This window comes from Lontra canadensis, unplaced genomic scaffold (assembly GCF_010015895.1).
Source record: "Lontra canadensis isolate GAN:19392208 unplaced genomic scaffold, GSC_riverotter_1.0 scaffold16, whole genome shotgun sequence".
Classification (NCBI taxonomy): Eukaryota; Metazoa; Chordata; class Mammalia; order Carnivora; family Mustelidae; genus Lontra; species Lontra canadensis.
The window spans coordinates 1,174,043-1,186,886 of NW_022631010.1; the positions used below are offsets into that span (position 1 = coordinate 1,174,043).

Sequence of the window (12,844 nt, forward strand, 5' to 3'; positions counted from 1 at the left end):
GAAAATACAAAAACATAAGGCTGTAAGTAAATCATAGTTGTGTTTAGGCTCTTACAGTGTAGGTTATCCTCAAGGCCACATAGATCCTGCTTCACTGCTACTTGCACTCTGCTGGGTTTTGGTCCTTCTTTGAGTCATAGTCTGGATTGTTTTCCTCATCTCCTTCTTCTTCCCCTTCCTCATCTGCTTCTTTACCTTCTTCATCATAATCATCATCTTCAGTAGCTTCTCCAGTAAAGTAAAACACTAATCTTGGGATTATACGCTCACGTAAAAAGTGACCAGTTTCAAAGTCTGCAGCAAGGATAGCTTCAGCGTTATCATCCAGATCTCCGCTCTCAGGAACTTCAGGAGGGGCAAAAAAATTAAAGAAAAAGTCATTGGAAACTGTTTTGGATACAGTACAAACCGTCACAAATCCCTTGTGTTTCTGCTTCTCCTTCATGGTTTTCACAGTGACATTTGTTCCTTTTTTCCAATCTATCTGATACCCTGTACAACCCTTAATTTCTGGTCCATCAAAAGAAAAGGGATCAGAATCATCTGGTTCTGACCCCATCCTATATGTCTTTGTCAGCACTGCATTTGTGAAATACTCACTGGGTTCAAAGTGAAATTCTAAGACAAAACTCACGCACTGGCCAGCATCTGAGAACTTCACTTTAATATCTTTCAACTGCTTCAAAATAGGTTCATCATGTTCCTGAACCATATCACTGAGCAAGTCAATGTTCTTAAACACAGTTAACCAGAATCCAGAAATTCCCTTGGCGTCTTCTTTTTCTTCATCCTTTTTCTCATCTTCAATCTTGGCTTTTTCTTTCAGCTCCTCCGAAATTTCATCCTCCTCATCTGGTTTCCATTCACATTCTTCTTCCATAGGTTCCAAAATTGCATTAATGATCTCAGATCACTTATCAAATAGAGGCTGAGAGAGAACAGCATACTTTCTTTCAAGATCATGAACTTCCTCATATAATTTGGCTTCTACCTGTGCACACTTAATTTGAAGATTTTTGAGAGCTTTCACTCGTCTTTTAGATACCCTAGGCAAACTTTCAGTGTATCCTGTTGGTGTTTCTACCAGACCATCAAGTCTTTCTTTCTTTCTTTTTTTTAAGATTTTATTTATCTATTTGACAGACAGAGATCACAAGTAGGCAGAGAGGCAGGCAGAGAGAGAAGGGAAACAGGCTCCCTACTTAGCAGAGAGCCCGATGCAGGGCTCAATCCCAGGACCCTGGGATCATGACCAATCATGACCTGAGCCGAAGGCAGGGGCTTTAACCCACTGAGCCACCCAGGCGCCCCCCCACCCCCCCCGCCATCAAGTCTTTCTTGAAGGGCTGCAAGAATCTGAGGATTTTGCATCATCTGAGCAGTCAGGTGACATGCTTGATTTTTGTTTCTTCACCAATTTCTTCTTCTACTTCTTTAACATCATCCAAATCTTGATCAAGTTCAGACTGTTCTTTGTTGTCAGTGTCTGCCATGTTGTTAAGAACTCCAAATATCGGTGGCTAGCACGGGGAGCCAGGTGGTCCTATTTTCAGTTATTCTCTGTCTGAAAAATATCTTTATTCTAGTTTAGCACCAAATTAATAGTTGGGGCAAGGGATAGAATTCTAGACTGGAAAACTTTTCCTTCAGAATTTTGAAGGCATCATTTCACTGTCTTCTAGTATCCTGGTTGCTATTTAAGCAGTTTGATGCCATTATGTGTAATCTAATGTTTTCTGAAAGATTTAGAATCTTCTTTTTATTCTCAGTGTTTTGAAATTTTATGATGCCATGTCTTGACATGGGTCTTTTTCCATTTATTATCCTGGGCCCCTGATAGGCCCTTTCAGTTTAGACACCAGTGTCCTTTAGTTCTGGAAGGTATTGTTTTACTATTTTTCAATTCTGTCCTCTCTGTTTTCTCTGTCATCTTGTTTGGGACATCTGTTGGATATTGGCCTTTCTTGACTGATCTAATTTGCATATTTTATTTTCAGTGGACTTTATCTTTTGCTGACTTCCTCTTCCTTTTTGTGGGACACTACTATGTTTTTATCTTCCAACTCTTCTACTGAATTTTAAAAGTTTTAAAATTTTATATGTATATATATTTTAATCTGTTTTTATATTTTTATGTTTATTTTTTAAGTAAATTCTACATCCAATGTGGAGCTTGAACTCATGACCCCACAATCAAGAGTCGCATGCGCTATGGACTGAACCAGCCCTGCACCCTTGATTTTTTAATTATATTTTGAAGTTCTTTCTTCATCTCCAGTTGTTTCTTTGAAACATCCTATTATTATCTTATCACCACAATATCCTCTTTTTTTTTTTTAAAGATTTTATTTATCTATTTGACAGACAGAGATCACAAGTAGGCAGAGAGGCAGGTAGAGAGAGAGGGGGAAGCAGGCTCCCCGCTGAGAAGAGAGCCCGATGTGGGGCTCGATCCCAGGACCCTGGGATCATGACCTGACTGAGTCACCCAGGTGCCCCCACAATATCCTCTTTATCATTTCTACAAATAGTCCCTTTGTCTTCCTTGTCTCCCCACCACCACCTTTTTTGTTTCCTGTTTGATTTGGGGTCTGTCTTTCACATGGGAGGGTATTCTCTCTCTCTCTCTCTTTTTTTTTTAAGATTTTATTTATTTGACAGAGAGAGATCACAAATAGGCAGAGAAGCAGGCAGAGAGGGGGAAGCAGGCTCCCTGCTGAGCAGAGAGCCTGATGTGGGGCTCGATCCCAGGACCCTGGGATCATGACCTGAGCCGAAGGCAGGGGCTTTAACCCACTGAGCCACCCAGGCGCCCCGGTTTTCTCTTATTTATAATGATCCTTGGCTGTCTGTCTTTTATTTAAAACTGGCACTAACGTGTTGATTTGAGACGCTGTGAATGAGCAGAATCAATCTCACTATAAGGAGATCAGGCAGTGGGCTGGCCTTTTTTCTTGGAGGTAACCCTAAATGTCATCATTTATAGGTTTTCTTTTTCTCTGAAATGATTTAGTTTTTCCAAAGAGGAATCCTCCAGCGTCTTGCCTAAGGATAACCAAGATGGAGTTTTGGAGGGGTAGGGGGCTCATGTGACCAATTGCTAGAGTTGAGAGAGCAGGAATGGGGGATGTGGCTGATTACAAGAGTTTATGTAATCTCATTACACTTCACCTTAGCCCATTACTGTGCTTAGTATCTTCTAGATCTGTGCCTCTTTAGTGGGTGTTCTCCAGAGCTGTAGTGTGGGGGGGTGAAGTAGTAGATGGAAAGTTGAGGTATGTAGGGATTGTCCCCTGGCTGCACATAGATGAGATATGACCTGGGATTCTGATTGGTCTGTATATAAACTTTCAGATTGATTTTCATCGCTGTACCCCCACTTTCCATAGTACCTGATACCTTCAAGATGCTGAATTTCTTACAAACTCTAGGGGGTGAGTTGGCCTGATTTTTAATGCTACTCCTCTCTGCAGGCCATTAAACTATAATTTCTTCCATTTTGCTCAGTCATTTATCCCTCTTCTACCTGCTTTATGTTTCCACTATTGCATTAAACCTTATTTTGCTATAATCTCCTCTGCTTTGTTGTTTAAGACAAGTTTTATTCCTTTATTGTCATGTTAGTGAGGTTTTTGGAGGGAGAGAGGGTATGCCTGTGATCAATCTACTGGCTTTAACAGGAAATCTGTTGGCATTTGGGGTATGGATTTCCAGATTTTTTCCCCTCATTTTTCTTTAAGACTTTTAAATACTGTTATCAATCAGCCATTGCCACAAGAATGTTATTTAACAAACTACTCTAAGATGCAGTGGCTTAAAACAATAGTAAGTCTTTACTTGATTCATATATCTGTAAGTCCGCTAAGCATTAGCTGATCTAGGTTAGACTTGTCTAGGCAGTTTGTTGGTTTCACTGGAGCTCATTCATCCATCATTGGCTGGCTATAGTTGGCTCATCTAGGCTGGGCTCTTCTCCACATGTCTGTTATCCTCCTGGACCAGGGGACTAAACTAGGCATGGTCTTCTCATAGTGATAACTGAGGCACAACGATGAACAAGCCTTACCAGGCATGCGCTTTTTAAGTTTCTGGTTGCATCACACATCCACCCATGGATCAAAACAACACACGGCAGAGCTTGTGGTGGAGACTTCCATCCTGTCCACCATGGGAAATGCAAAGTCATGTGACAGCCGGGAGGGTGGAGAATTGGGGTCAACAATATAATCTACACATATATCAGTAAACATCTAGCCATGTTTAATACCTGCATACTATTCCATTATATGGATGAAATGTTTAGAAATTCTTTAACCAAATTCTACTGTTAAATACTTAGCTAGTTTTTCAGTTTTCAGCTATTTAAATAATAGAACAATTTTCTGTTGTATAGTAATTTCCACACCCATGTGGAAATTATTTTCTTAGAGAAATACAGGTGATTTCTTATAGAAATATAGTTGTTTTCTTACCGTGAAATCCTGGCAATAGAATTATTGTATCACTGGATATGTACCTTCTTCAGGATTTCTGAAATTTGTTGCTAAATTGGCTCAAGACTTTTACCAATTTATGCTCCCGTAACAAGTGTATATGAGAGTTTTTATTTTGCTACCTTGTTGCTGAATAGTTTGCACACTCAGGAAATAGAAAATCAAAACTTATACAATAGGACCTTTTACTTAGAGTTTACATTTTTTACATTTTTACATTTTCCTTTCTAAGGCGGCATGGGAATGACTTCATTCCCAACAAGGTCTTCCTAACACATTGTTTCTCTTGCAGTGGTTATGGGTGGTCTTTCTGTAGGCTGTTTAATTTAACTTATTACCCGTGACTAGATACTGCATAACCTGAATTTTCTTGTTCTGGAAATTGTGGTCATCTTGTTAGAAACAACAAGACCCTAGCTAGGATCATAACCCGATCTGAAGGCAGACGCTTAACCAACTGAGCCACCCAGGCACTCCCATTTTGTTTTACTTTTATCACTTATTTCATGTGAATTGTGTGACATTGGTCACATGTCAGTTTCTTTAAATCTAAATTTAAGTTTTTTGTTTTTTGTTTTTTTTAACTTTTAGGAGCAGTTCATGTAAGTAGTTGAAGTACTTGGTAGAATAAAAGAAATTCAAACGTGTAAAATGAGAAGTCTTTTATCACCCAGCCCCAGCTCCACTTCCATTCCTTGGTATATTTGTTGTGGGGTCCCAGACCTTCCCTTTTGTTGGACATTTAAGTTATTTTCCATTGTTGGCAGCTATAAACAGAGACCATCACAAATAATAATCTGTTAAAATATGTCAAAATATTTGAAGAATTCTATTTTAGTTGGGTCTCTGAACCACTCTTTTTGAGTGTATTAATAATCTCTACCAACAGAATATACAATAAAGTTGGTTCACTTAAATCGAGTCATTTTTCTACATTTAATATTTGTACCACATAATTAAATTTTAATAACATTTATAAAGGAATAATTCACTCTTTATTTAAGGAAGAAAAACAGTTGGGGGTGCCTGGGTGGCTCAATGGGTTAAAGCCTCTGCCTTCAGCTCAGGTCATGGTCCCAGGGTCCTGGGATTGAGCCCCGCATCGAGCCCTGCAAGGGGGCGGGGGGTGTCTCTGCTCAGCAGGGAGCTTGCTTCCCCCTCTCTCTCTGCCTGCCTCTCTGCCTACTTGTGATCTCTGTCTGTCAAATAAATAAATAAAATCTTAAAAAAAAAACAAAAACAGTTGGGGGACCCCTGGGTGGCTCAATCAGTTAAGCGTCTGTCTTCAGCTCAGGTCATGAGCTCAGGGTCCTGGGATCCAGCCCTGCATCAGGCTCCCTGCTCAGAGGGAATCTGCTTCTCCCTCTCCCCACCACCCCACCCTACTCTGTTCTCTCTCTTTCTCAAATAAATAAAATCTTAAAAAAAAAATTTTTTTTTAAGATTTTAGTTATTTGTTTGACAGACAGAGATCACAAGTAGGCAGAGAGAGAGGAGGAAGCAAGCTCCCTGCTGAGCAGAGACACCCCCCTCCCCCTTGCAGGGCTCGATGCGGGGCTCAATCCCAGGACCCTGGGATCATGACCTGAGCTGAAGGCAGAGGCTTTAACCCACTGAGCCACCCAGGCGCCCCTTTAAAACATTTTTTAAAAAGAAACAATTGGGAGAATTCACACAGAAGGGATATAAATGACTAAAAAATATGGGAACATATTCATCTCCATAGATAATCAATAAAAGCAAATTAGAATAACACAGGAGTGGCTTATCTTATTCTTTTCCCCTTCAATTTGGCAAAGATTTTAGAAGATAATTCTCAGTGCTGACAAAGGTGCTGTCAAATAGGCATTCTCCTACATGGGGAGTTGACTTAGAAATTATTAGTACAGGCCTCTTGGGAAACAGTTTGGCAGTAGTCTTAAGATGTTAGTACTTTTGATTTATTGATTCTACTTTTGAGAACTTATCCAAAAGCAGTGCAGAAATATAGACAAAGCTTTATGATACAAAGCCATTAACTGCAGGATTATTTATGACTAGAAAAAAATGGAAAATACTTCAAAACAGAGAGAGACTCCTCTGCCCCTCCCCCCCACTTGCATATACCTGCACGTGAGTGAGAGTACTCTCTCTCTTACTCTTTCTCTCTCTCTCTCCCTGAAAAAAACAAATCTCAAAATAGAGGAATGGCTACATAAAGCACGGTTTGCCCGTATGATTAAAAATAATTGTAGGGGTGCCCGCGTGGCTCAGTTGGTTAAGCAACTGGCTCTCAATTTGGACTCAGGACACAATCTCAGGGTCCTGGGATTGTGCCCTGGGTCAGGCTCCACCCTCAGCAGGGAATCTGCTTGAGGATTCTCTCTCTCCTTTTCCCTCTGCCCCTCCCCCGCTCATACTCTCAAATAAATAAATCTTAAAAAAAAAAACTAATTGCAAACTATGTGAGGATACTTATTTTTTAAGTCAGAATACAAGATTGTATATTTAAATGAAATATAATCTCAACTATGTTAAAATAACAAAAATAGATAGAAAATAGATTCCTAAAGCATAATACTTGTTTTTGTAGAGTAAGCTCATGTTTCTGTTTCCTTTTCATATCTTTTTTTCCCAAAATTTGTTCAATGAGCACATAATTAAAAACAAATTTACTTGATTGATAAGAAGTTAGGGATAGTGGAAGTAAACTTGGCAACTCTCTCCCCAGATTTCCATGGAGCTAGTGTCCGACAGAACAGAGTGTCCTCATTGGCTCTGGCCCCTCCTGCTTGCTCTCCCATGGCCTCCTTTGTGGCAGTCCAGGGTTGCCTGGGACACATCAAGAGCTACAGGCCAGGACAAGGCCAAGGCCATTGTATTGTGATGTCCTTTTTGTGGAGTTGGCCAGCAAACAGGTCTAAGGTCAGGGTTGATGTTATTTTAGTGGAGCAGTTTGGGTTTCACTTCAAAGGTTGGGGCTTTCGGTCAAGGGGTAGTCTGCCTTTCAGTGGCTAATTAAAATATTCCATCCCTGTGAAATAATCTTCATTAGGCTTTAAAAAAGAAAACAAACAGATGTTAATGGGTAGTCTTGCTTATTCACTGTTGGTGTTTGTCAATAATGAGGTGTCCCGAACTAGGAATTCTTGAGGTTTGCCACCTAAGGACCCTTCCAACTCTCCTTGTTCCACCAAGAGGGTGTGTGTGTGTGTGTGTGTCTGACAGGACTTGCTTTTCAAAGATTAAGAGCTCAGGCTACTCTGATGTGGCATAGATCTGGTAGCTAATCCCAGCTCTTCCATTTCCGGGCTGTATCACCTTGACCAAGTCACTTAACTGTTCTGGTCCTTAGTTTCCTTAGGTATAACATGGGGATTGAAACAGTCCCTACTGTGCAGAGCAAAGATGAAGAACAAATGAGATGGTCCGTGTAAAACACAGCATAGTGTGGGGGATGTACTAAGAGCTCAGTGAATAGTGATGCTGGTTATTACTCTTAATAATGCCCTCTTTTTTTAAAAGATCCCCTAGGATTGATAGGGGCTCCCTGAGCCTTTTGGGGAGGACTTGGAGATAAAAATGAGAGGGTCTCTTTCTGGAGCTCAGCCCTGGAAGAGCAATGGCAGAACAACCATCCTTTGGCCTGAGCCCACCACTTCCGTATAGGACTCCTCTTGGGAAAGCACCACCCATGAGGAAAGTCACAGAGGACCCTATGATAAAGCAGCCTGAGGTTTGGCCAGATTACCCCAGCTTCAAAACCTGCTAGTAGCTAGTTACCAGCTCTGTAGCCCTGGGCAAATCACAAACCCTCTGGAGTTTCCCTATGAGATAATGTCTGCCTCATAGATTTAGTGGAAGAATAAATAAGAAATATAAACTGCTTAGCATGCTTCCTTAGCAGAACCCATTCAAGAAACAGTTGCTCTGCATATTGTCATTTTTATGGATAGAGATCAAGAAGGTAGCATAGTGATGTAGTTAAAGAGTGTGGAGTTTAGAACGAGACTGTTTGGATTCAAATCCTCTTATTAGTATTCATGAGTTTTGTGACCCTGGGCAAACCAACCTTTCTGTCCTTCAGTTTTCTTTTCTGTAAAATGGGAGTAGTGATAGTACCCACTTCATGTAGTTATTGGAAGGACTTAATACATGTAAAGTGCTTACAGCTATGTCGGAACAGAGTATGTGCTCAATAAATGATCATCATCACTGATATGGAAGGACTTACTCCCAGAGTGCCTGCCTTGTTAACGGAGCACTTGGCCAGGAATGTAGTCCTTGGGCCCGCTACCAGCATCAGTTCCTCTTTCCCAGGGATCTTGCTTGTTGCTCAGGTTCTAGTGCGACTTCCTCTTTTGAGTATCCTGTGGGATCTCAGCCCTTCCCATCACGTTCCAGTCTGTCCCACTGCCTGTCCTAGTACAGGTCAGTCTGTCCCATTGCCTGTCCTAGTACAGGTCACTGTCTGTGACCCCTCTCTGCTTATTCCACTTGTAGACCTGATCTTGAACGAGGCTCCAGAGCCCCACCTCGGCTGCATTCCTCCTCTGTCCTGTAGCTCCACCACCTCCCCGGGCCCATATGGCTTCAAGGTGGAGTCCCTGGAGGCATTGTTACTCCAGGTCTTGCCACGGCTTGTTTTGGCCCCCACCCTGATACAAACAGAGGTTTGGAAAACATACTCAAAGCTAGATGAGTAGATAATGAAATTCCTAGTACAGCCAGGGCACATACATGTGTGACTGATTTCCTTTAATAGTCCCATCATAAGGCCGAAGACTAGGGCTTGGCCAGAAAACCTAGTATCCAAGTATCTGGGTCATCCTAGCAGATAAATAGTAGGTTATCTTGTTTTGGTAAAAGTCCCTGTCCTCTTGGCGTAGCTTCTCCTGGTTAGATGAGTGGGATCCCCTACCTCTGGTCAAGATGAGGCTGCAGTTTTAGGCATTATTTGACACGTCATGTCTAGGTCCTGCCGGTCAATGCTTTGGGATGATAGTGCAATCTCCTGCCTGACCCTTACCTGTCTGCATGCTAAGACATCGTAGATTACAGCTTTTCATTTGAAGTGTATCTAAGTTATATACAGAAAGTACACAAATTGCTAGTGTTCAGTTCCATGAATTTTCACAAAACGATGAGTAATCAGCATTCAGATTAAGGAACAGAATGTTACCAACATCCACAAGAGTCTCTTTTGTGCCCTTTCCCAGTCATTCCTCCCTACTCTAGCCCTGTTTTTGCCCACCGAGCTAATTATAGCCCCCCTCCTTCCTATGCACTCACTGTTCCCTAGGACTGCTGGGCCTCGCCTATCATTGTTCAAAACTTAGGTGTCAGCTTCCCCTGATGGGCTAGCTTCATCCTTACTTCCCTCCGTATTTTGCCCTTGGTTACTGGGTGCTCCCTGAGGCTGAAGCTATCTCAGTTACCAGTCTTCCTGGCACCCAGCACAGGCTTGGCATAGAGCAGGCACTCCAGACAGGTTTGCACATTGCACAGTTTATCTAAAATATTTGAAGTCACCTTTTACTTTTCTCCCTCTTTTATTTTTTTTTTCTTTAAGTAGGCTTCACGCCCAGCATGGGGCTTGAACTCACGACCCTGAGATTAAGGGTTGCTTGCTCTACCAACTGAGCCAGGCAGGTGCCCTGCCTTTTACTTTTCTCTGTCTTTCTTGACCTTGCTGCAAGCACGTATCATCATCCCTTTGCCTTCCTAATCCATTCATCCTGCCCCTTCTAGCTTTTTTCAAAACAATATGAGCCCTGTCTGAGTCTCTTGCGCGTCTCCATACGCCCCCTCACTTTGTGCACACACACCATCCACACTGGGCCCAGCATCCCACAACCAGGCTCCTGCCTGTCGGAGAACCGCATTTCTGCTGCTGGACCGCAGGCCTCTGCCCTCCAGTAGGTTACCCCACAGAGAGCCTTCTCTGGTCCCAGCCTCCTGCCACAAGTCCTCAGCTTCTAGTCAGCAAGCTCAGTTGTGTTCAAGAGTCAGATTCTTTTGTGCTTTGCCCATGTTTCATTACCTGTTTTTTTTGTTGTTTTTTTTTTTTAAGATTTTACTTATTTATTTGACAGACAGAGATCACAAGTAGGCAGACAGGCAGGCAGAGAGAGAGGGGAGGAAGCAGTCTCTCTGCTGAGCAGAGAGCCCGATGCGGGGCTCGATTCCAGGACCCTGGGATCATGACCTGAGCTGAAGGCTGAGGCTTTAACCCACTGAGCCACCCAAGTGCCCCCATTATCTGTGTTTTAACACTTGCTAAGTTTTCCTTCCTCAAGAATTTGGTTTCAACTAGACTGATGGTGGTGCTCATTTAGCAATATACACAAGTATCAAATCATTATGCTGTGCACCTGAAACTGATACGAAATTATATGTCAGTTATATCTCAGTAAAAAAGAAACACTGGTTTTCTTTAATGTGCCAGGATTTGTCAAAGGAATTTATTCATATGTATCAGTGAATGATACTCATTCATTCATCAGGTTTGCCAGGCACTGTGCTAGGTGCTGGAGGTTTAGAGTGAAGAGAGATTTATTGCCCTGGAGAAAGTTACAAACAGATGGGGAGAGAGAGTACCATTAGCAAATTATTATGAGACAATCTCAGCATTGAATGAGGGTATTGAATAAAGTAAGAGAATGGGCACTGGAATCATGAGTGATTCCATTACTTAAGACGATACATTATTTAACCTTCTGTTTCTGTACCTTGGTTTCTTTACCTGTAAAATGGGTAGAATAAAAATGGGTAGAAAAATAGAGCTTTCACAAGGTGCTTGTGACATTTACTGAGGGCTTTTTTTTTTTTTTTTTTTTTTTAAGTCTAGCATTGTTCTGGATGTAGAGGATAGGCACCTGGACTATCCTATAAGTGATCACCATTAGCTATAATCACTATTGTTTATCCTCTCTGCTTAGGCTTCATAGGGGAAGTGACATTTCAATTGGCCACTGGAGGATGGGTCTTCATCAGAGGGCCAAGGAAGGACAACTTGGGCAGAAGGAATAGGCTGAGAACAGAATGAAACACAGGAATGAAAGGGCATGGTGTTTTCAGAAGCTAGGGAAAGGGCCAGAGTAGCTGGAGGATGGGATGAGTGTAGGAGAGCAGTGAGGCGAAGCTGGAGAATTAACACCCAGAGAGCGAAGCCTTGTTTGCGGCCAGAGTTTGGACTTAATCCACTAGATGAAATGGAAGCATCAGAAGCATTTAAAGAGGGGTTTGTCACAATGTAATCTATGTTTTAGAAGGATCCTTCTGGTACTTCTCTGGAGGACTAGATGAGAGGAGTGGGGGAGAGCACTGAGGAAAGAAGCAACAGGTGATGAGAGCAGGGACTGCCTCGGTGGGTGTTCCAGAGGTCCATCAGCAGGCTGTGATGACTGCTGGAGGGAGTGTGGGGGCCAGGGCAATGTTGATGCCACTTACAGTAGAGAATGGCAGAAGGAACAGGTTTTTCCTTCCAAATGATTTCATCTAAAGAAGGAAGACTGCTTCTTCCCGACCTTGGGAGGAGGTGTTCTGAAACTCACAAATCCGTTCTATGATGCTATGAGCCGTTTCTTCTCTCTTGGGCCTTATAGATAGTCAGCTGCTCCAGACAATAATTACTGATCTGAGGCAATTAAGGTGGCTGTGTTTTTTTGGCTCCCTGGTGTCTCCCGGGAGAGAAGGGGTGAAAGTCACGTGTTTGTTTTCCGTACATTTGTAAGAATGGATGGAGTTGGACCGTTAGCCTCCCTCCTCTGCTAAAGGGACTCTTCTCTCTCCCATCCCAGTCTCTGCAGAAAGTCATGCTAAATTGAAAAATTCTCTCCCTTAGCTGGGTTTCCTACAAAATGTCATTCAGATTTTTGGCCAAATCAGGGAACCCTGAACCCACCATAGCTGTTAAACTCCAGAACAGTACCTTCCCCACCACTGCCATCTCCCTGGCTCAGAATTGACCTGGTCCTGGTTCTAGGTGTCTGCGGCTCCACAGGGATGTGGGGGCCTCCGCTGGTGGACCTGCTTGGCTGGGTGTGATCGTGCCCCCGTTCACGTGTGTTTATGGGGACTCTGCATACAGGGCATCATGCCTGGCACTGATAAGCATAGCAAAACAGCCCACCCCATAGAATTCTGTCCCTGGTCTTTTACTTCCAGCTTTTGCTCCTTTTCCTGCCTGCCTTCCCTTTTCCTTCAACCAGGAATTGTTCTTAGTGGGTGGCTGCCGAGTTCCCGTGGTTTGAGGGGTAGAATCCTCAAAGTTCTTTTCTCTCCACTCAGTCTGCTATAAAGTAGTCACATTTGTAACCCTCCTCTTCCAAGGTGACTCTGAGGTGTTTCAAGGGCAAAGACTACTTTGG

At 42.6% G+C, this 12,844-nt stretch overlaps 2 protein-coding genes across 3 annotated transcripts in view; one reads left to right on the forward strand and one right to left on the reverse strand.

Moving 5' to 3' along the window:
- Positions 1-12,844, forward strand: part of PIGU (phosphatidylinositol glycan anchor biosynthesis class U) — an 88,513-nt gene that overhangs the window by 34,673 nt on the left and 40,996 nt on the right. The window lies entirely within an intron of this gene.
- LOC116868492 (nucleosome assembly protein 1-like 1) lies at positions 45-1,532 on the reverse strand. The gene is given in 3 exon segments (XM_032858842.1): positions 45-1,080; positions 1,317-1,391; positions 1,394-1,532. Coding segments are annotated over 3 exon segments (1,158 nt in total). The 5' UTR covers positions 1,494-1,532; the 3' UTR covers positions 45-97.